Below are 25415 nucleotides of genomic sequence, written 5' to 3'. Positions count from 1 at the left end.
TTTGCAATGTGAACATTCATTTATATAGAGATCAATTTTTTTAAATCGCTTTATTAGAATGAAATATAGTGCGACATTTTCCCGCTTCTTTTTTCTTTAACCTGCGGTACGATCCTTTGAGAACCAACGCCTTCTCAATACTGCCGAATATTTCTGTCCTGAGCATGGTACTTCCAACGTCAAACCACCATCAGGATCAGGTCCGCCTCAACGTCTTCCAGCCAGCGAAGAAGCGGTCTTCCTCTCAATCGCCGTCCTCCAGGAAATTCATACATGACTTTGCGCGGGTATCTACCAGATACCCGTATCTATCATGTTCTCTGACGTGGAACGAGATTTGGTAGGTCGGTATTCTCCTTGTAGTTCTTATGTACATAGTTTTCTGTTCATTGATTTTGAGTCCTCTTGCTTCAGATTCTCGCTCGAACCGCTCCTGAAAGAGCCGAAGTAGTTCGTGCCATGATGTCAACATCATCCGCATAGGTGAGTGCTGCATGAGCCTATTGCTAATAGTTCCCCAGGATTCTTCCGGATGCTCTTTGCGGCACCTTCCAGGTGAGAAATTGAACAGTGTTATCGCTAGTGGGGCTGCCTGACGCAAGCCCGTGTTCACAGTAAAACTGTGTCTAGAGACCCCGATACCTTCAATCTGCCAGAAGCGTTCCTCATTGTCATTCTCACGCACCAACTTCTTTGGGACGCCAAATCCCACCAAGTCCTCATACAGCTGGTCTCTGAGGATACTGTCGTAAACTTGTAGGTTTTATCTAAGATTTGACGGAGAGTAAATATGTGATCAACAGTGGAACGGTTACCGCGTAAACCGCACTGATACTCATCTACTTCTTTCTCTATGTAGTCTACCATCTTTTGGTTCAACCAGCAGGTAAGTATTTTGAAGGATGTACACAGCAAAGCGATGCCTCTGAGATTTAAACAGACCACATTATCTCATTTCTTGTAGATAGGGCAGATTCTTGCAATGCTCCACTCATCTGACATATCTTCAGTGTTCTAAATTAAGAGGATTAGTTCGAAGAGAGCGTTCCATACATACTTCCCGCCGTATTTGAAGAGCTCGGCAGGAATGTAATCTACCCCGGGGGATTTGTTGTTTTACAGCTTTCTGATGATGCCGATTTCCCCACATGAATTATTTATATTGGCGTAGAACACTTAGTGTATATGTAAGACAAACTAAATATGTTTTAGCTGTTGAAACCGTAACTGTTGGTGAAGTGTCAGTGTGTTGAGTATATCACCAACTTTTCCTATACTTATATGTATCTAGATTTTCTACTATATAATTATTTGTCTTCCAGTACTGTCGGCAATAAAATTTTTGTTCTGTGGAATATAAAAATATTATTTGCCATAGAATGAAATAATGCAATTAGTAATAAGAGGAGAAAAGTATTAAATTACCTAGTAGAAGGTGCGATATACCGCTCACTAGATCGTGATGCAGTACTCTGAAAGCAAGCACAACTTCAATTAAAAAAAAAACTATAATACAACTATTATTAGGTAATCAGTTCTCAACTTTCTAAACGTCTATTTTTACGTAACTTTCCGATCAAAACTAGACATTTCGAAAATTGAGAGTTTTCTATTATCAACAAAAAAAAACAAGAAGTTGTTAGGTACGTATGCATGCCCATAATCCGCAACTCCAAGCTGTAACAAATGTAAAATTAATCAAACCTTGGTCGAGGTCTATCCGACAACCTGTTGCTACCCAATCTTTCTCGAAATGGAGAGCTTGATCCAATAGTCTGAAAATACGAATATGGATATTATGGGAATTTCTTAAATGCTTCTATAAAGTACTGGAAAAAGTTTTACGGTGCATAAGAATTTCAAAATTAAATCTTCAACCAGCTCATTTCAATCTAACAGTAAAATAAAACATTGTAAACAAATTAACCGTTCCATGGGATTTCCTCTCCACTGTACCAGAGTGTAGTGGGCATATTGAGACAGGATTTGAGTCACGTTCAATTTAATGAAAAATTTTACAAAGTATTGCGTTATAAACTGTAAAGAACAAACAACCCATAAACTATTTTTCGAAGCTAATATCAAAATGATTTTATTTAATAACTTATTATTTATAAATATACTACTTCAGCGAGATGGTTGTTGTTGTTGGAGCTACCCACCTCGTACTTGATCAAACACAAGACAACAGCAACTGACTTACCCTTTGAATATTGATTTCACGGAAAGGTTTCTGAAACTATTTGTTTGTATGTGTAGTCGTTTTTAATTACACTGTCAAAAGTTCTATTACTTTTTTTTTTAATTTGAATACAACTCAAGAGGTTATGGGTCCAGATTCACGCGAACTGTAGGAGTTGAATACATAGACGTGCCTTAATCAAATTTGTTTTGTGAACTGGCATGTGACTGTGTGATAGTTGATCGTGAGCACGTCAGGATCATTTGATTTCAAGGCTTCAATTGAGAAAATGATGGATCAAAGCAACTGGTCGCGTTGTAAAAGGCAAATCACCTTACTGCTTAAGCATCACAAGGTTTTGGATGTCCTAAATGGTAAGTTGACATTGGCTGCTGATGGTTCCAGTAAGAATGAATTCGAAACCAAGGACTCGCTTGCTCAGCTCTTTTAGGTGAATACGCTGAATGCTAGCAATGAGAAACTCACGTCTTCTTGTGAAACGGTCAAGGATATTTGGGCCAAGTTGATTTTTGTGTATGAGCTGAATTCAAGTCAGAGATTAGATATGCTTCTGGAATCTTTCTTTTCTTATGAACACATAAAAGATCAGGATGGAATTGTCAATCATGTTGCGCGCCTTCAGCTTGATTTCAATGACGAATTGAAGAGTCTACAGCAGGCTGAGTTGTTTGAATTAATATTGATGGGGCGGATCATCTTTCCTTTCTTTTCTTTCTTTCCTCCTAACTTTGAATTTAAAAATGTCTCGGAGAGTGTTCCTATTCAAGAGAGTACCCTCAATAGTCCAACGGAAAGTTTGTAAATGCGTCTGCCGAGCAACCAGTTAAGTGATGAAGTAGCACTTTTTGCCAAAATGTCGATGAAGCAAAAAATAAATAGTTACAGAAACATTTCCGTGAACTCAATATTCAAACGGTAAGTCTGTTGTTTACAAATCTACAGTTTCGGAAGATAGTAGTCATGGTCTCAATAAACTTGAGATTTAAGGTTATTTAAAACAAAATGTTAACCCACATCATTTTGAAATCCAACTTTGAGGTAGTATTGGAATTGAGACATATAAGAATTTTTAAACTTTCGACACCATTCATGCACCATCACTCATGAAGTTTTCCCCATACACACGAATTTCTGCAGCACTATCGCCACTGTAGAAAATGAATCACACTTGGCGGGAGCATCAATAATGGCTGTAACACAACGCCGATTGACGCCCGAATGTCAACAATGGCGGAGTGTGTAGCGCAAAAGTCACCTACAACGCATGCCCTCTTTCTTCAGCCCGCGTATCGTCTGTAAGGAGCAATCGGAAGTTAAAAAAAAACGGCACTCGTAGAATTGTAAATTTTTTAGCTGAAAGCAGTTGATAGATTATTTATATTTTTTGAGAAATCGTTTTAGCTTTCCAGCCGTTCTGCAAAGATAAGATATTTTGTGCGTGAGTCATACTGTCATTTCTAGTGTTCCTCAGACTTCTAAGCTGATATAGTTATGAATAATTTGAATTGTCTTAGGCTGGAGTATTTCTCCAGTAACACTCCATCTGATCCTTTAGCCATCCTTTTAGTTCGTTGTTCATGTGACATTTCATGAAACCATAGTAGCGCTATAGTCCAAAATAAGGTGAGGTCGCCCTTTTTGGAAAGGATATCTGGAATATTTATTAGTTATAGTCTAAATATGTTTTATAGCTGCAAATTCTGCCTGAAAAATAGTGAATACCTTTCCTAGTGATATAGAGCTTAAATTCTGATCCTAAAATGCCCAATTCAGCTCCTTGTAGTAACTTCAAACAATCTGAATACCAATTAGATGCATTTCGAGCTTAAGGAAGATGTTTATTGATCCATGATTGCATTCGGACTATTATTTGTGGTACAATTAGAGCTAAATAGCTGACGAGACTAACTCTTATAATAGAATTAGAAATTGTTTAGAGGTTGATGTGTTATTTGGGCTTTTTGTTCAATATTGTTTTTAATCTCTATATTTGTTTTTAAATTATCGTCAAGATCATTTTTGGTTTTATCATTTTATTTATATATGGCAAAAAAGATGTAACAACTTTTTCAAGCTAAATTATTTTTTTACCTTTTGTAACAACTAATCTTTTAATTCAATTAACGAGCTATATTTTCGACTCAACGGTATTGTTTTGATACAGATTGGTGCTAAAAAAATTAGACACTAAAAGTGAAGGGCTCAAAAAGTGGAGTAAGAATCCAGTGTAATAATATAATATTTTATAATTTCTGACAGATTTCTACTGAAAGCAGATTGGAATTAATTGGTTGGTGTTAACATTGATATTCCTAAGTTTCGCAAAATATTTTCCAATTCAGTATGTCGAGTTACTTTCAACAATTCTACAATTATTAGTATTTTTACAGATGATTTCAATTTATTTTTGATTAAAATACAAACTGTAATGTATTAATGAATTACTTTTGTGTTCGGGTATGTAAATAATGATCTAGAATATATGACAGAAGTTGTATGTTAGCAGAACTGACCACTTTTAAATTTTTACTCCTTTGTGATAAACATTAACCCTTTGCACTCCGTTGTCACCGTATTTGCCACATAAAACTGCTAACATTAAATCGGCTGCCGCAGCTACAGATTGTTACACTGACTTTTTACAGTTAGGGAAGCGAAATGGTATGTATTTATGTTAGTGTTTGTAATAACTTTTTCCTGTTTTATTATTAAGTGCTTTATTCAGTTTCTTATAACTAGAACGTCTTAATCTTACGTGTGGTGAAGATGGAAGGCGAAAATTTTGATGTTAGTTGTGAAATAAATAATGTGGAAAATGATATCGATTTTGTATTACTTGGCCTCGATTTAAGTGAAATACTATTAGAAGATAATTAAGGAACAGATAGTGACATAATAGTAACTTAAAAAAAAGAAATGAAATTATTGAATCTGATTCAGAAGATGAAGATTCACCAGTAGACAGCAATCCATGGAGTGATATCACGAAAAGCTACAATACCTTACAAAAAATCAATTTTTCAATAGAAAATAAACAACCAGCGCCAGCATCGAACAAACACCGCAATTTTTTAAGCTGTATTTCACTAAAGAGTTAATGGACTAAATAGTGTTAGAAACAAACAGTTACGTCAAGAGAACAATGAGAAATAAAACTCTTTTCAAAGATTCTCTATGGCATACATGGAGCGACACAAATAAATTTTGGACCTTTGTCGGTGTAATTTTGAATATGGGAACTATGGTTTTGCCAAATCTGCAAATGTGCATGATTATTGGTCTAATAGTGCAAATGCCACTTTTTCCTTGATGAACATTCAATCAATTATGTTGGATATTTCATTTGACAAATTAAATTGAAATTATTTTTATAACCTACAACCCGAATAAGCTCACAAAATGGAGCATACGCACATATGTTTTTTCCGAGTCAGAAACTGAGCGTGCGTACAACGTTCTCCCATATTCTGGTGGAAATACCTCCGATAATCTCATAAAATCTCATGTGGCTGTAAGTACTAGAATTGTATTGCATCTATATCACAAATTATTGTCGAACTTACCAGATGCACAAGGTTACCATATGTATACAGAGAGATATTAGATGAAAAGCTTATCTAACCGGTTCAATAAAAATCAATCGCAAGGGTATACCTAATCCCATAAAGAAGCACAAATAAATTAATCGCTTATAAAAAGGAAGGAACGATGATATTGTCCTGGAAAAATGAAAAGGTCGAAACGCTGTTAAGAACCAGGGATAACGCTGGATTCGTTACAAAAAATGTGGAAAAGCCAAAAATTGTTGTTAACTACAAGACTTCAATTGATGGTGTTGATCGCGCGGATTATACTAATTCCTAAGAAATTTTTTCAAATGGTGAAGGAAAATGTCGCCAAGAGATTAGTCGATCAGCTCGTTACGCGAAGATCGTTCAAAGACCTTCCACTTCAACACATGGAACAAAAATAAACAAAAGACTGCACATATTGCGAAAAAGCAAGAATCTAAATTCTTTTTTTTTCCTATCCTAAAATAATAAAGATATCACACTTGAAATGAAATGGAATTTAACGCACTAAAGTTTATGTTTTTCTTTTATAAGTTAGGATACGTTTCTTTATAAGATAGCTACGAAATAAATGTTGTTTTATTGCAATTACTTCATTTTTCTTCTACATCACGTGTATGTACTTGTAATTAATATAGTGCTGGAGTTAATGATATCCTATGAGTTATTAAGAAGGGGTGCAAAGGGTTAAAGCAAATACACGATATATCAAGCAAATTTAATTGTCCTGCGGCGTTCAGAGTGGGAAGGATAAAACACTGGAAAACTCTATTTTCGCTTGATATCTATATCACCACAATAAATTTAAATATACTAAATACTAAAATCATAGAATTATCAACCATTAACCTAGGTTGTAAAATAAAGGTGCAAGTTTCATAAAACTCAGTTTGAAATCATGAATTTACCATACCTTAACTAATACAATTCAGCTAAAAAAGTCGGCGTTACAAAAGCTCATAAATTGATGAGTTTTAGAAAATATAAAATTTTCAATTTAATCGATAACAGCAAATAAAACACAGACAAATAAAAAATACAAGAACTAAAATAAGTAAAAAATGGCAAGTGAAGCAAAATGGTTCTACACGGACTAATCAAAGCGTATTTTATAAGCTTGCTTGTTTGATGAAAACTATAAATCGAGCATCTAAACTAATATTTAAAACAGAAATCTAGCTGAAATAAACAGAAATGTTAGTTACCATAATATGTCATCAATTAATATAGTTTTTGCGTTGCTAGTTGAGCTTAAGTTTTTTTTTATTAATAACCTAACCTAATTTTCTTCATTAATTAAACATAATTTGATTAGTATAACAGATAAAACATTTCAATATTAGGGTGCCCGTTATTTCCCAAATTGGATTTTGTCCTGCAAACCCCCCTCAAATTTTTAGGTTATAACCTAAAAAAGATATCAGAATCAGCCGTTACTATTCACATTAACCTGTGCCCAAATCAAAATACATTTCCCATTTAAGTAACATGAGATTTTCGCACTTTTTCCCACTGAAACAAATATAGTTAAATATACCGGAACAACTGTACAAAAAAAGGCTTCTTTCGATAAAATTTACCATTTAAAAGTTATTCAACAATAAATTTATATTCCTAGTTAAATTCATCATTTTCCTATTTTTTATTTAGTATCGCTTTTTGGTTGCAATAAAATCATGGAGTAACTCCAATAGGCCGTATATATACTACATAAATTTGAGTTTTTACATAATTATATTTTTTAAAATTTGTGAATTTAAGGCAATTAAAAAAAAGCTAAACGCAAACACGTTTTAAATTTATTCGTTTTGTAATCTAAAGCCAACTATAAGCAACCTGAGAGTTTACCTTCAGTCTCTGAAGATGTTAACTTAGTTATCGAAACGCGCGTCAGACAGTGTAATTTTAAGTGTTGGTGTAGTGGTAGAGTAAACAGTGTATTCAGTAACCTGAGAATCTTCATTTCATTTGAATCTATAACCATTATTTGAATCGTTTATTTCAGATGCCCGTTAACTGCACTTTTTTAAATTTTTGAAAAACGAAAAAAACTAATTAACTGTTGTATTAATGTTGATTTTTTGCTTTTAAAAAACAGAGTAATCCTTAATACCCTTTCAAAACTAATGGCGTTTGAAGTTAATGTATATTTTTTTTACTGTCTTGAAAAAAGAAGGTAAAAAATGTTTTACTTAACGGGTTTCTGCAGTAAAATTCGTGTTCATGGCCATTTATTAGCAATATTTGATTTTTTAAAGTCTAAGTAGTCTAAGTAACTTTTAACGTTCTCGCTTATACATTTGTCTCTTAGTTTGGATTTGAAATGCTCACATTGGCTCTATACATCAACCTGTGGCCGTCCAAATGATAATCTGAAATTTTCTTTCAAATACCTATAGTAAAAATTATATTTGACTTTATCCTTCAATTCAGGATGTTGGATTTGGAACATTTCATACATTGTTGCAATACTGAGAGCTGCATGTAAGTATTGTTTCTTCTTGGTCCCATAGTGGGTTTCTTTGATCTCAAATCGAGAAATGTGGTTATGGAGAGTAACACAAATGTCACCTTCGATGACATTTCCGCTGCGGTTTTTGCCTCTCATGTCAGTAGGTGTTTTATTTTGAACTTATACACGAATCAGTCTTGCAACTCTACTGAAAGAAATTCCCTTAACATTGTACTAAAAAGAAGTGTTTCTTGTTTTTGAGGCTTGATTTTCACTTGTACCAGCATAGCAATCTGTTACTTTTTTCGTTCTACGCTTAATTGCTTTATCCTCTAACCTCTAACCAGCAACTAACTGTATAATGGCGTAAACAAACACATATAAACAGTTATACAACAGGTTAAGCGATAATAATATCAGTGTTACCACAAGACGAAGCTAACATTTACTACAGAAACACGTCAAGTGACGCCGGTTGATGATTTCTAAACTCAATGTCAATTTTGATAAAAATGTCAGTTGACGGGTTTCTGAAATAAACGATTCATTTATGAACTAGATACATAGCTAAAAAAAAATATTAGATATTTGTTCATTTATTATGTTTATCTATATGCGTTTTGGTTTGCGGTGCCTCGTGCAGCATTATTTCCAAATTTTAATTTACAATCTTCAAAATTTCTTTTTCAAAACAATTGATAAAATAATTTCGAAAGCTGTTTTACATAAATTTAATAATTCCTTGTGGTATTTAAATTTTGAAACAGCTGCATCAGTATTTTTTGATCCAAACATATCAGCTAACATTAAAAATAAAATGGTTATAGCAGTAAAAAATTGTGAAAATTCAGAGTTCGATTCGTTCAAACGGTATATTATCAATATATATGAAGTTAAAAAATTTAAAAAAAAAAGGATATTGATTTTTTTTTAAAACTAATGGTAATACGTGGATTAGAAATGATAATTATTTTTTAAATAATCTGGCAATTGTTAATAATTAGCAAGTAATAAACGATGCAGCCAAAAGAGCTGTTCAATTAACACAGATTAACTAGCCAAGAAGATCAAAAACATTATTTGATTCAAGTAATAAGTGAATACAGTGCCAAATATCCTACTGCAACTAAAAAATTTGTAGAAATAAAAAAAGTACTATAAATATTTTGATACGATTATTTATAAGCAATAATATATTTTAGATTCTACAAGAAATAGCTGTCCAAGTATTTTCAGCTACATTTGCATCAGTGGAACAAAAATAGCTACAAAAAGTTCAAAAATCCCATTGGAGATAATGCTGCACGAGGTACCGTATACCAAAAAGGCACATAAATAAACAAATATCTAATAGATTTTTTTCAGCTGTGTATCTAGTTCATAAATAATGGTTATAAACTTAAATAACATGAAATTCTCTCAGGTTGCTTACAGTTGGCTTTAGATTACAAAACGAATAAATTTAAAACGTGTTTGCGTTTAGCTTTTTTTTTAATTGCCTTAAATTCACAAATTTTAAAAAATAAAATTATGTAAAAACTCAAATCTATGTAGTATATATACGACCTATTGAAGTTACTCCATGATTTTATTGCAAACAAAAAGCGATAATAAATAAAGAATAGAAAAATGATGAATTTAACTATGGATACAACTTTATCGTTGAATAACTTTTAAACGTTAAATTTTATCAAAACAAGCATTTAGATCTTTTTTGTAGAGCGTTAAATTTCCTACAAGAAATAGCTGTATACTATATTTAACTACATTTGTTTTAGTGAAAAAAATTAAGTATAAAAATGTGAATGGTTCATGTGAATATTAAGGGCTGGTTTGGGTCATAACCTAAAAATTTGAAGAGCGTTTCCGGAAAAAATCCAATTTGGGAAATAACGGACACTCTATTGCAATATCTACTATTACATATATAAAGTCATATTATCTTCAATCTTCATTAAGTTATGGTAAAGAAAAATTTAAAAATTTTTCAAAATCCTAAACTCAACAAGCAATATTCTTTATGAATTTTCATTAGGTGAATAATTAATAGCAATAAATTAAAATACTGGTTAACGATCTACTGGTTAATGATGAGTGAGATATATATCTAACTGCATGGATGTTTTTTTGGCATCAGCATGTTTATAATTAAATTTCTCCAGGGTCTTCACCTTAATCCGGACAATGAAAATATAACATGATGCTTAGATTCTCAGATAATATAGTTATATATGGGATGTCCAGAAACATTCGTTCCAAATGTGAGCTACAGATATCAGATGTAAATTTACGCTATCGGTAAAAAGTTTTTGCCCACCCTACAGTTTGCGTGATACACAAGAAATAAAATCAATACGATCGATTATGATATCTATATGTTGAAGAACATATATTACAGGGAAAATCCGTTTTCAGTTAATTCTGGTTTTGACAAGGGAAGATTAGTTTTCACAAACAAATTCCGTTAAAACTTGTTTCCACTAGTCAAAACTAGTACCCTCGGCGATAAAATTAGTTTTTAAACATTTTTACTAGGAAATACTCGAATTTACTAGTTACTAGCTAGCATTGGTGAGTTCTACTAATGGAAAACTGTATTTCCAGTTCAAAAATGTATTGTTTTGAAATTTGAATCTAGTAGAATACTAAAAAGTCAGATTTTTTAAAATAAAATCCCGTGACATATTATTTTTATTTGTTTGTTTCCAGGAGCATTTTACGGAACCTTGCCATCCACCTGAGTCGGTGGATGATTTTTCAGTAGCACCGCGAAGAGACAAAGTTGCACCTGGGACCCCATTCAATGGTGGATTTACCTCCGAACATGTAGTGTATTTGGACCTACAATACAATTATGATACGGACTATAAAATTTTATTTAAATTGACACTAGTTTTCACAACACAATAAAAAGATGTAGTTAATTTTAGTTTGATTGGTAAAAACTAGTTTCAACTGAAGAGGTTTGTGAGAACTAGTTTTACCTAAACTAAAATTAACTGAAAACGGGTTTTAACCATAACATAGATAAGAATATAGTAATAATGAAACTACAGTCTATAACTATTATATTTTTAAATTTTTGATTAATCGATGTAACCTCCTTTTACTTTTATTATTTCGGTGCATAATTTTGGCATTCTCTGTAACAATTGTATTTGGTTCCATTCGTTTTTCAGGATATTACAATGATGTGAAGTGGAAGTATGACACTGTTTATTGATTTCCCTGCCAATTTGTCCCACAATGACTCAATAGGATTAAGGTCGGGCGACTGTGACGACCAATTTATTACTTTCAGTACATTCTTCCTTTCCAATTCATTCAAATACTCTTTGCACACATTGGGATCGATATCATACTGGAAGACAAATTTTCTGCCGATCAGGTGCTGGCCAGCACGTTCTACATAATCCTTTAATATTTTTTCTTCTTCTTCCCTCAAAATTCCTTCAATTTTTACCACTTCAAAACATCCCCAATCCATCACTGAGCCTCCGCAGTGTTTTACATCCGGGATCACACATGGATCTAACATATATTCCTTCTCTCATCTGCACACAAAAACTCTTCTCTTAGATTCAAAAACCTCAAACTTTGACTTGTTATTCCATAAAACTCTCTCCTACTCTTCATGCATACATTTTTTATGTTGTTTAGCCCACTGCTATTTTATGTTTATGTCTTAAAATAGGATTCTTCACTGTCACCCTTCCAAAAAAACCCGCTTCTCTCAATCTCCTTTTCATTGTAGAATTACTCAAAGGCAGATCATTAGATTCATTGATCTAAGCTGCTATCTCTGGGCCAGTGAGTCGTTGATCACGTTTACTGATCAATACAATACATTTATCCTCAGCGGTTGGGGTTTTTTTCGAGGCCGCCCTGAACGTTTTCTATCGCCAAAGCTCCTGGTGGTTGCATATTTTATCACGTTGTAGTCCACATAGTAATTCGGCGGCAATGAAACGGTTACTTTTGCCTATACTAATGAACACTTGTGGTTAATACACGAGTTTCAAACGATAGTTCCTTGGTTTTAACCATTTTAAAACAATGTGAGAAACAAAACAATTCGTACACAAACAAAATAGAAACATGTGCTCATATGAAGTTAACAAATAATGGACACTATTATTTTTGGTTTGTAGCTTTTGCTTAACAATATGAAAGAGAACATTGTTACTATGTATCCTTTTGAAATTAAATGAATGGATTATGGGGTGGGCGAAACTTTTGACCGGTAGTGAATGTCCATCTAAATTATCTTTATCCAAAAGTTCGTATAAAGGTAGCAAGCGTCCTTTGCAAATTACGCTATTCGTAACCATATATCAGAAAAAAAAACTGTCATCTACAACTTTGTACATTTTAATTTAAACCTGTAATGATAATTGTTTAATATAAACCTACTATTTATTTATTACCTCCATAAGCGTTCTACAATAAATTTACAAACTTTAAGACGGTTTGCAAAAAAAATCTTGTTTAAATTCACTTTTGTTCGCCGTTCTATTTAATATAAAATTGAAGATTCTAGAATATTACCGGATTTCAAAATATATACTCTACATAACAATCACTCATTGTCGGTTTTAACACTACCAAGGTTCTGGTCGAGATATCTATAGTGCCCCCTAAATTGTATATTGTTTGGAAAGTACAAGTACAAGATATTTTGTACATCTCATTGTTCTGCTACCAAAATACCTAGACCCCTCCCAAACGAGGCTATTTTTTTGAAGTTTTTATGTGCCACTTCCCAAGATGTTAATACTAATCCTTCAAGGTATTTAAGACTTTTAACGAAATGGGCAGGTTATTCGCAGAGTAGTTGTTATGCTGTGGCTATTGTCTTAAAGTGATGTTTGACGAAGCAGTGACCTGTGAGAAAATCGACCACCAGTTTGATGTCGTTTCAAGTGATCACAAGAATTTCTTCAGACTTCTTAGCTGTAATGGTTATGAGTCTTTTAGATTGTCTTAGGCCTGAAGTGTTTCTCCAGTAAGACTCCATCTGATTCTTTAGCCATTCGTTCAGTTCTTTATTGATGTTGCATCTCTTGAGACAACAGTACGGCTCTGGTCCTAGGTAAGGAGTCGCCCTTTTTTGACATAGTTGTCTGCTTTCTCATTGCCTGGTGTACCCTTTTACAATTTGTTGTTACATTAGTTTGGACGCGCCCTTTTAGGACCTACAAGGCCGCTTGGCTATCTGAGAGAATGCGAATGCCTTTTTAGAGAGGTTTCTATCCAAACACTGCTGAGCACATTTATTTATTGCTAGCAAATCTACTTAAAAATTGTGAGTGATGTTTCTAGTGGTCTGAATTGCTTCCATTTTGGTCCACAAATGCCCAGTACAACTCCTTGCGATACATTTTAAACTCGCGGAAGATTTTTATTGGTTCATGATGATAAATTACCACTGCAAATGGATATCTTTGTCCATCATGCTATGCATTTGGTCCATTGGTTTGTCAGTGCTTTCTAGCTTCATGAATTCTAGAATTTCCTGGCTTTAATTCTACTGTGTGTATTAGAGCCTTTTCTATGTCTCCCATTAGGTAATGTAGTGCCCTAGTAGTGGTCTTGCCTTTTTGATAAGCAAATTGTGTGAAATGGATTTCTTGCGTGAGCCATACTTCTAAGGTTTGTTCTCAGACTTTCTCTATGGTTTTTTAAGAAAGAGGAGTTGAGGCATATCGGGCGATAAGACTTTGATTTATCTTCTGGTCTTCTGTTCGTTTTTGGTATGAACACTACTTTTGTCTATCGCCAAATTTTGGGTATATAGCCTAGAATCAGGCAGGCTTCAAAAAGCTTCTGATGATGTTTCTTCATTACTTCGAAGTTCAGTACCACCTAATTGCTTATCAAACTTATAGTAAAATAGACAAAGTTAATAAAAACTAATAAAATTTGACTTTTCTAGAGTATCTATCGATGAATTATTTTAGTATGTTCGATTTACAAAATTGCCAAGTTTGTCAATTCAAATTGAGGTACATATTGTAAATTATAAATATCAAATTAAGTCCTTCCCTCACTAGCAACCATTATTATTAATATTCCATACATTTGGATAAAGTTTTTGTAAGCACAACCAACTATATCTGATTTAGAATCTACAGTTAACTTCAACTGGAGATCTCCATTGAGTTTGTCAATATTAAGTGTTTCCGGAATGTGTTTTATTTTGTATAAGAAAGACCAAAGTTTGGGATATCAATTTTATTGAATCTTAGGAAACTTTGGAAATTAATTAATGAGAAGAGCTCGTTCAATGAGCGCAGGCTCCCTGGGTTGTGGCACCACCGCGTCCTGCCCTAACGCTACTCCTGTAACCACTTATAAGTCATAAATCCAATCGTTTCTGTGAAGATTGTCTACCTTTACAAATCTGTATTTATTGTGAATGTTTTTACATGCCCCCTCTATATCTCTATGCCCCACCCATGAATGATACTTTTTGGATGAATAAAAATACTTGTATCGTAAAATTAACAAGCAATATTACCCATTGAATACTTATGACAGCAATAAAAAAGGTAGGTTTATATAGTGAATAATTTATCTCTATAGATTTAGACAGCGTACTATGTTTGTTGGTAGGGTTGTTTTTCTCTACTACAGTATATCTTCATAGGATCTTTAGGAGTTTTTCGATAAAGGTAAGCTAAATTAGATGGACATAACATAACATCTAGTATATGTAGGAAGAATTCCTAGACACTCTAGTTATAAAAATAAAATGAGAAGATACATTTTGAGCTGAATTAAAAATGAAGGAGTTTTTCGATAAAGGTAAGCTACATTAGATGGACATAACATTACATCTAGTATATGTAGGAAGAATTCCTAGACACTCTAGTTATAAAAATAAAATGAGAAGATACATGTTGAGCTGACTTAAAAATAAAGGATTATTGTCTCAATATTATCTCAGTATTAAGTCTCAAGAATTTTGAAATTTGAAAATGGAAGTTGCCGTAATAGACAGAAAAGATATTTATAATAATAGTTCAAAATTACATGAATATAATAATTGAAAATTCCATAGCATTAAAACTTGGTAGGTGAATATTCATAATGTATACGACTCGTCAACAATTTCGTCATTTTTTATTTCTAATATGCAAAAAGACAGCTACCAACGACAATTTTTTGAAAAATAAATAAAAGTATGCTTATATAGAATGGGCATATTATCGAGTTTCATCAAACAAAGAAACATATATATAAGAAAATAACAGATGATTGTATTGCTAATTCTTGCCAGAATTCACAAAAATAACAGTCATAATAAGTTTATACCTGAAAACTGCTCATACTGTTACGTCTAGGTTGAGCCGGTGGAGGAATGCTAGATATATTCAGTGACATCTACAACATGCAAGAACAATAGTAGAAGCAGCTAAAACATGCAAATTAACAAAATTTTATTCATTAAAGAAGTTTTGTTTTTTCTACGCCTGTGAAATTATTGACTACTACATTAGGAAAATGATGACAAACCCTCGGTTTTTTTGCTAAAGTGGATCTTCTTATTTTATTCACAGCCGTATCGATAAATTTTATCAGACCATCAACCATCTGTTGATGTTCCGAAGAGGATTGCATTTGGTAAATATCACAGTATTCAGATCCATCCACTATTTTTCTTGTTCCTGGATTGTTTAGGGGTATCAGATATACTCTAAACCTTTAAAATATTTTTAAAAAATCAATCAAATCTTACAGTAAAATGAGATATCACTATTTGCAATATTCTGAATTGTTTCATAATTTATTTTTATTTTAAATTTAAATATTGCAAGTACTGACATAAATATAAACATTAGTTTATGTACAATTAGTTTAAGATCTATTACCTCCAATATTTTAAAGCATCCACCAAAACAAATTCGGTATCACCACCTGTACATACATAATGATCCACATAGTTCCAATTATAATGTTCCAATTTTTCTGTGGCAAATGTAGAATAAGATTCTTCATAATTATCGTGCCAAGGAGCATGGAAGCGGTATCTGTATTGATAATTGAATCCTGGATATGGATGCCTACAATATATTATTACTTTTCTTCAATAAATGTTCTCTATTTTAGTTCTATTTCAATGAATAAATTATTTTTCAAAAGAAAATTGTTGTTTTGGGCTCGAATTCGGTCTTTATGACTTTATATAATTTTTTCAGTATACAAAAATTAAAAAATTATTTATTGGTTATTTATATTTGATTCTGTTTCAAGGATTAGATTAATTAATTATTTTTTTTTATTTTCCATTTTGATATTATATTATTTTTATTACGTATTTGTACGTATGGTGATAAGTCGTTCCATATAAAATCGTCTGAAAATAAGAAAAATTGTTGCCGACTCATTTCAGATTTTGGTGTAACTTTGAAAAACTCTTCATTGGGGTTCCAAAAACAAAATTTATACGAGTTTGATTTTCACCAGAGCTTGTTTCCGCCTATTTGAATAATTTTAAAAATCAATACTTTTCAGCTTTATCATCTCTTTCTGTAAAATTTTTCTCTGAGAATATATCTGTACGATTTGTTGAGACTGTAACTTTTTTTATCATTTCCGACTCGCTACTTCTCTAATGTCATCCAACCATCTTAATGCAGATATACCTTGAACAAAATTTCTAAAAGATGTTGAATTTGATAGCTGTGCTATGGAATCATTCATAACAAGTTTTATAGTACAATTAATTATGGAATATTTAGAGGGAGTAGTAACAAGAAAAGTTGAAATATTCAATTATTTTCCATTATGTGGCATTACTGTTGTACTAAAACTATAAACCAAATATTCAATTCCTATTATTTCAAATAAAATTCACGATTGAGATTAAAAAAAATAATAAAATTAAGTTTCTCGAAGCGTAAAATAAAAAAAATGCAAAAAACAAACTGAATACAAAAATCAATTCGATCCTCAAGATATTTAAACTTCAATTCATGTCATCGTGTGGAGCTATTCAATTAAGATTTCCTCAATTTCGATGCATGTTAAAAACTGCATTGAGAGGAACTAATTATCTTGAAATAACATTTCAAAAACAATGATATATAAATATATTCAATTAACAAATAATTAACAATTAACATTAGAGTAATTCTATCTAAAATCGCTTAATTAGCAAAACCGACCCATTTTAGATTTTGTTTTACCTTTGAGAAAATCGTCTCTAGGGTCCCAATGGACAAAATTTGCACAATTTGATTTTTACAAGCGCTTATTTCCGCCTATTTAAATAAATATTTAAAAATCGATATTTCCAAGCCTTATTATTTTTTGTTGTAAGATTTTTATGTTAGAAGATATCTGTACGATCAAGACAGAATCGCACTGGGAAGGATGGTAGTTAAGTGTAAATAAAGATAATTGGCTGGGATTGTAACTTTTTTGATCATCTCAGACATGCTATTTCTCTAATGTCATCAATTCATCTTCTAGTCTCTATTTCTTATTCAATTATTATTTATTAATTGATTGAACACGTTTTGCTATAAATAATCTTATTTCTTAGACCTTTTGATATGTTTATGTTTTTAAATTTTGAAACAGATGAGTACTAACATCAATAATATTTAGAAACATAAATAATCTTATTTATACTACTATCAATCTTCTCTTTATTTTATCAGTTTGATTATTACTCCTGCTGGTTTTAAATGTTCAAAATTATCTTATGTATTCACTAGTAATCAAAAAGACATAATTCTATGAGCTAACGCTTGGCTTGAGAGTAGTTTTGCTTTTGAATAATAGCAGTGTGCTGAAAATGAGCGTTATTTAATAATTTTCGGTGAATTTCAATCGATTCTAGCGTATTAATTGTTGAGAATTGAAAACTCATGTTCAGTGACTTAAGCAGCCCACATTTTAAAAAATCCCAATTTTAGGTTATGAAAAGAACGTGATGACTGCGAGATAAAAATCTGACACTCACAGAATCTACTGTTCCTACCTTCAACTTTAAATGACTACATCACTTGTTTTGTTATTTTCATGATTAGTGCATGTACGAGCCTTTTTTACAACAAAAATCTGGAAGTATGTTCTAATGGATTACAATTACTTAACATCAGAAATAATTAGTGCACGAAAATATCTAACAATTCTGTTGATAATTTTTATTGTAATATTGTTGTGTTATTTTAAATAAAAATTTTTAAAAATAGGTTTTCGTGAGAAAAACACTTGAATCTTATTTTTTTATGGTTTTTCTAAAACACTAGTAGTTTTTATTTCAATTTTTGGTTTATAAAAATTCCGGTGCACATCAGAATAATTTGTAGGACAAGACCAATTCCTTCTAATTAATTTTCTCTGATCGCAGTGTATTCTTTTAATCAGTGTATGTATTTCATCAAATTATATTGAAGTAAGTGACAAATGAGTTAAAAAATAAGTATTTTACCTTGGTCGGTACCTAGTGACAGTTATGGTGTTACCAGAGAGGGAAATCTTATGAAATAGACGTCCTATTGACAAAAAGTAACTTTCATCATTCTCCGTAGGACTTTTTCTAACAACACTAGCTCTCATCTTAGGATTCAGTCCAGCCATACTATTCGAACTGAACTTGCTGTCGTTCGTGATAATAAGTTGAAATCCCTGTGATAATCTTTGTGAAATAAGTTCCTTCAAAACCTAAATAAATATACAGAGAAACTATTATTAGAGAAACCTTATATAAGGTTGGCAACTAAGTATTTTAGCTTTTTGCTGATAGAGAGCTTTGATTTATTTTTTTATATAACTTATGTTAGTGCTGTACTTTGCCGTTTGTCACATGATACTGTTCACATTAACGTTAATTTAGAATCAGATAGTGCGTGATTTTTATTAAAGTTGTGGGTTAATTTTAAATGGAGTGTAGAAACGAACTGATTCCTTAACAGAGGTTCTGGAGATATTTCCCTCAACGATGAGCCACGTTCTGGTCGGATTACTGAAGTTAATGATGATCAAATCAAAGCCATAATTGAAGAAGATCGTCATATGACTGTTCGAGAGGTTGCGAAGAGGCTTCATGTATCGCCCACAACAATTGGGAAACACTTAAAATGTCTTGGGCTAGTTAAGAAGCTTGATATTTGGGTACCTGATGAAATAAAAGAAATTCATTCAGCACAAAGAATCAACATTTGCGATTTGCACCTTAAACGAAATTAAAACGACCCTTTTTTGAAAAGTATCATCACTGGTGATGAAAAATGGGTCCTGTACAGTAACATACTTCGAAAACGATCGTGGAGCAAACACGATGAATCAGCACAAACCACATCGAAAGCTGAAAAACAACAAAAAAAGCTTATGCTCTCAGTTTGGTAGGATTACACAGGTGTTGTGTTTTTTGAGTTGCTTCCAAGGAACCAAACTATCAATTCTGATGTTTACTGCCAACAATTAATGAAAATGAATGAAGTAATCAAAGAATTGGAAAATCGGAAAAGTTTAGTGTTCCACCATGATAATGCAAGGCCTCACACATATTTTGCAACTCGTGGGAAACTATTGAAGCTTGGCTGGAAAGTAATGTCACATCCCCCATACAGCCCTGATTTGGCACCATCTGATTACCATTTATTTCGAAGTTTGCAGAATTCTTTGAATTGTCAAACTTTCACAAATGACGTGGTTCAGTCTTTTGCTGATAAGGACCAGATATTTAATGAGCGCGGAATCAAGAAGCTGAAAGAAAGATGGGCAAAAGGTCATTGAGCAAAATGGAGAGTATATAATTGATAAAAAACTATTTATTCTTCGATAAAAAGTGTTTTATTTTTTACTACAAAACCGAAATTACTTTATCGCCAACCCAATATTTTTATTTTTACAGTCGGTAAATTTCTATCCATAGTAATAAACCGAACCGACAAGTTTTTTCTACCTACTAAAACATATACGAAGAGCACGTGACTATTTTTTAAGAAGAATGTCACCCAATGCATCTTTTCGCTCTTCAAAGGGATTAAGCATCGTTTTGGATGTTTATTCGGACAATTATCTTCGTATTCCAAATAATTCAATAAAAACCTAGAGTAATTATATACCCAAACCTTTCGCAATGAATCACTCTATATATTGGTGACAACCACATGAGTATTTGCGAAAAAGCAGACGGTCCTCTATACTCACCCTGAGTTTCAGTATAATCGGTTATTTATAATTTCGAAGCATTGAATATTTTGAATTCGATTAAAATTTATCTCTATTAGACATAGTAGAGATGATCATTCTAAGTCAACTATAGGCATTGTATGACTCATTATTACATTAATAATTTTGTTTTGATTTATGCACTAAATTAGTTTTATTAAATAGAATGATGTTTACCTCCTGTGTTGTCAAAGGTCTTTTGTAGGAAGAGCGTTGTTGAACAAAATCTGCATTTACACTGTCAGGAAGAAGACTGTAAAGAGATACAACGTAATCCAAGTTTAATGCTCTTCGGTCCGGAAAGAAGTCCGTGGTAATAGGAAGGCATGCAGGAATTGTAAGAGATTTCCAGTCAACACCTAAATATAAACGGAAAATAGTAGGCTAAAAGTAACTGTCCCGGTCATCCTATTGTAGTAACTACAGCTCGGAAGAATTCTAATATATATTGGAATTACTTTGATCTTTTCAAATAATTCAGGTCATCTGCTAAAGTCGATTAGAAGTTTACAGGACGCACCTTTGCCCCAAAATAATCTATTAACATAATATTTTGAATAGTACCCCCTACATATATTTCAAAGCTATAAAATTACAAATACAGCTGATAAGACCGCATAATTCTAAATTTAATAGTTCCAAAGGTAATTCATTTGAAATTAAAATTATTAAAAAATTGTTGAGTTTATATTCATCGAACAGAAAAAAATAACGATTCTAATAAACAGTTACGGTGATCGCAACAGAACTTCAATGATACATATCCAAGTCGGAAATAAATTACTAGAGCTTGAGTTTGTGGGATTGGGAATGTTTTTTTTGAAGAAGTGGATTTAACCAGAAACGATCCTAAAATAGATATTGAAAGATCGTAACCCGTGATGAGAAATCCTTGGAAGTTATGCAAAGTTTTGTGGAAAATCTTTTTGCCATTCAGAAAACTGCATTACAGCATGATGTTAGTTCAAGATCCTTTTCCGGGAAGTTGTGAGATCTTGAGCTTTGTGAAGAGGCATAGAGGTTGGCCGTCACTTTTTGAGGGCAGCTCAACATACCATGAGTATGCACTATTCAAAAAGAAGGGGAGTATAACCCCCAAAAAACATTTAGAATAATTGACAGAATATATCAACTGCCTCACAGAAGAGCTCAGCAAATGCCCTAAAATTAAAAGGCGGAGAAAAGTCCAAACTGATTGCTGCGACCAGAAAGACATGGGCAGCAGTGCCCCGCTTGCATTTAAAACTCTCAAACAAATTTTCAACCAAATTGCTGAAGGCATAAAGGTAGGAATACCACCCATTGGTTTTCCAGACTAATTTCTAACAACAGTAGATTCAAGCCACAAACGCAGCCATCATGGAACAAATTGTGACCATAGCTAGATTATCAACGCCAATAATAGACCGAGCTGGCTGGCGTTCGTCTACGAAAATTAAGACACCAAAGAGTGACTACAAGATGAGAAAGAGAATATCTCTCATTACCAGGTGTTTATAGATCGCTTTTTCGGAAGCGAGGATTACTCTATGGAGAAAATTCTCAAATTGAAGGCCTAACCTGAGGGTCATCAGGCGCAGCATTGCAGGACATCTTGATAGTCTGTCTTATTTTCTCGGTAGAGAGCACGTCTGCTGAAAGACTAAAGAACAAAGGCTACATCAGATTATCAGGCAACAAAAAAGTTTTGAAGCAACAAAGCACCTCAAAGAAGGAGCAAGACACTAACCACGGTAGAGAGCACGTCTGCTGAAAGACTAAAGAACAAAGGCTACATCAGATTATCAGGCAACAAAAAAGTTTTGAAGCAACAAAGCACCTCAAAGAAGGAGCAAGACACTAACCAACAACGCACCAGTGTACCCAAGTAAATTTTATAACAATCTAAAACTGCATCCAGCGAAATTATAAAAAGAATGTCTGGCCAATTGATTGGCATTGGCCTTACACAAGAGCACAAGAGTAAATAGTGGCCGTATTCAAAGCCTCAATATTAAATAATGGATGTTGATTTTTGTCAACATGCATAACAGACCAAAAGCAGCTTTGGTGCTTCCAACTAACCTTAAATTTTAAAGCGAAAACGACTTCCCAAAAAATCTTATCTAAGATACGTCTGTAGCATTCATAAGAAGAATAAGTTTCATACTAATAAAGGTAATTAATCTTAGATGGTTGCAGGAACTTGGATCATAAATCATCATGTTTTGGATCATATCTAAAAAATGTTATGTACAAGACAAAACCTGAGAATCGGAATAAACTGAGAAATAAAGTATCGTCAAATAACAAATTAAAATAGCCTTGGATACTGTGAAATAGAAAAAGGAAGACAATTTGAACATCTAATTGAATATCTTCTGCAACAAAAATGTTTCCCTAAAGTATTTGTGTAACTGCAAATTAAAGTTAGAAATGTGCTGAAAACACATTCAGGATGTACTATCAATATACTGAAAGGTTAGTTTGTTTAAGGGTACTGTATAGTTCTAATCGACTTATGCAGATAGCTTAAATTATTTTAAAAAACCTTTAAATTTTTTTTTAAACTTAAATCGAATTATAAATTAGTTACGTTACTTTATACGTAGTAACGAAAGATGAATTGATAGAAAAGTTCAAACTTTGAACAACAACTTTATATTATTCTTGTTTAATACTGTATTTTAATTATATATGAATTTTTTATTAAACGGATTAGTACTACAATAGGAAAATAAAATTAATTGGTAGTTTAATAATACCCTAAAGCATTCATGGTCACTATTCACTTCTCAAGTTGATAACAATATAATTATTAGTATGAGAAAATAATTGTACAGATGATATCAACTTGAGAAAGAATAGTTGAAAGCAGAAGTGAAGCTTGAAGATATCAATCAGGAATGATGGAAACAAGATATTCTATACAAATATATTTTATAAACAGAAATGTTTGTATCTTTCCTGATTGTTAAGTTAGTTAAACAATGCACAGTATGCAAAAATGCAAGCAAAAATAAGTAGAAGCGTATGATAGATATATCAAAAGAACAAAATGTAGAGAATATATAAGAGCAGTTTGACGGAGAAGGTTACCAGTGCTTTATCTAATTCCGCTATCAAATGTGACACTTTAAGTTCACTCCTTGACATTATGAATCGTAACATTTTTCATAACCTTGTAAAAACTGACAATTGACCCGTTATTTTAATTCAATCGTATTTAAGATTTATAAACATTGAAAACAGCATTATTAAAGACACAGTTATTTAAGGTAATGGTGGGTCTACACGATAAAGACTTCTATAAAATTCTATAGAATTTTATCTTTGAACGAAAAGTAATGAAAAGTCTGTAGACATTCTATCCAAATGTTTGGGTAAAATTTTTTACTTCGACTTCATAGTCTGTAAAGATATCTGTACGAACAAAAGTCTGTATCGTATGGACCCACCATAAGTCTATTTTCTGGGCGATTATTCTTGTCTAATGTTATTTAATCTATCTGATATCTATAAGGTTAGCAACTAAGTACTTTTACTGATAGAGAGCGTTGCTTTATTTTTTGAATAGCTTATGTTAGTGCTGTACTTTGCCGTTTGTCACGTGATACTGGTCCCATTGACGTTAATTTAGAATCAAGTAGTGCGTGATTTTTATTAAAGTTGTGGGTTAAGTTTAAATGGAGTGTAGAAAGGAACATTTTCGGTATATTTTACTTTTTTATTTCCGTAAAGGAAAGAAAGCTGCTGCGACTCACAAAGAAATATGTGAAGTTTATGGTGCTGATTCCTTAACAGAGGTTCTGGAGATATTTCCCTCAACGATGAGCAACGTTTTGATCGGATTACTGAAGGTACATGTTTCACAAACAATTGAAAAACTCTTAAATGTCTTGGGCTAGTTAAGAAGCTTGATATATCGGTACCTCACGAATTCATTCAACACAAAGAATCAACATTTGCGATATGCATCTTAAACGAAATGAAATTGACCCTTTCTTGAAAAGAATCTTCACTGGTGATGAAAAATTGGACCTGTACAGTAACATATTTCGAAAACGATCGTGGAACAAACACGATGAATCAGCATAAACCACATCGAATGCTGAAAAACAACAAAAAAAGCTCATGGTGTCAGTTTGGTAGGATTACGCAGGTGTTGTGTTTTTTGAACTGCTTCTAAGGCACCACACGATCAATTCTAATGTTTACCGTCAACAATTAATGAAACTGGATGAAGTAATCAAAGAAAAGCGGCTAGAATTGTCAAATAGGAAATGTTTAGTGTTTCACCATGATAATGCAAGGCCTCATACATCTTTAGCAACTCATGGGAAACTATTGGAGCTTGGCTGGAAAGTAATGTCACATCCCCCGTACAGCCTGATCTGGCACTATCTGATTACCATTTATTTTAAAGTTTGTAGAATTTTTTGCATTATCAAACTTTCACAAATGAAGATGACCTTCAATCGTACCTGGTTCAGTATTTTGCTGATAAGGACCGGAAATTTTATGAGCGCGGAATCATGAAGCTGAAGAAAAATGGCAAAAGGTAATTGAGTAAAATGGAAAATATATAATTGATTGAAAAATATTCTTTATTAAAAAAAAGTTTTTTTATACTAAAAAAATTACTTTGTCACTAATCCAATATTTTGATTTTTAGAGTTGTTAACCAATTTCTATATAATTAATATTAAACCGAATCTAATTTCAAAGGAAACTAACCAGTGAAAGAAATAACTGGAAATGATTAAATAAAATTAGTCAAAAAAGTTTTTTCTGGCACATTAGCTCCTTATGTGTAGTATTTAGATTAAGTTTAAATATTTATACCCGTTGAGTTTGAGGTATTTTATTATATAGGTATTATAAACTTATAAGTTAGACGTCGAATCAAGTAAGTCCTATCAGCGGTATTAAAAAGCGCGTTGGAATTTATTTCCGCGCGTATTAATTTTTTGTGATATGTACTAAAATATATAAGAAGAGCAAGTGACTATTTTTTAAG

General features: G+C 32.4%; 1 protein-coding gene across 6 annotated transcripts in view; it reads right to left on the bottom strand.

Moving 5' to 3' along the window:
• The window catches only part of LOC130448713 (GATOR complex protein Iml1), a 68567-nt gene that overhangs the window by 26550 nt on the left and 16602 nt on the right, over window positions 1–25415 (bottom strand). For 3 of the 6 annotated variants that reach the window (XM_056786189.1, XM_056786190.1, XM_056786194.1), the window contains 6 exons: window positions 20594–20775; window positions 18672–18904; window positions 16102–16293; window positions 15746–15932; window positions 15545–15613; window positions 1705–1775 (listed from right to left, as the gene is read on the bottom strand). In XM_056786189.1, the coding sequence (XP_056642167.1) occupies window positions 1705–1775; window positions 15545–15613; window positions 15746–15932; window positions 16102–16293; window positions 18672–18904; window positions 20594–20775 (934 nt within the window). Of the gene's footprint in view, window positions 1–1425; window positions 1473–1704; window positions 1776–15544; window positions 15614–15745; window positions 15933–16101; window positions 16294–18671; window positions 18905–20593; window positions 20776–25415 lie in introns of all 6 variants that reach the window. The other 3 variants (XM_056786192.1, XM_056786191.1, XM_056786193.1) reach the window with 2 other exon arrangements.

Source organism: Diorhabda sublineata, chromosome 9, assembly GCF_026230105.1.
Source record: "Diorhabda sublineata isolate icDioSubl1.1 chromosome 9, icDioSubl1.1, whole genome shotgun sequence".
NCBI classification, from domain to species: Eukaryota; Metazoa; Arthropoda; class Insecta; order Coleoptera; family Chrysomelidae; genus Diorhabda; species Diorhabda sublineata.
This window is presented reverse-complemented; position numbering and strand designations above follow the sequence as displayed.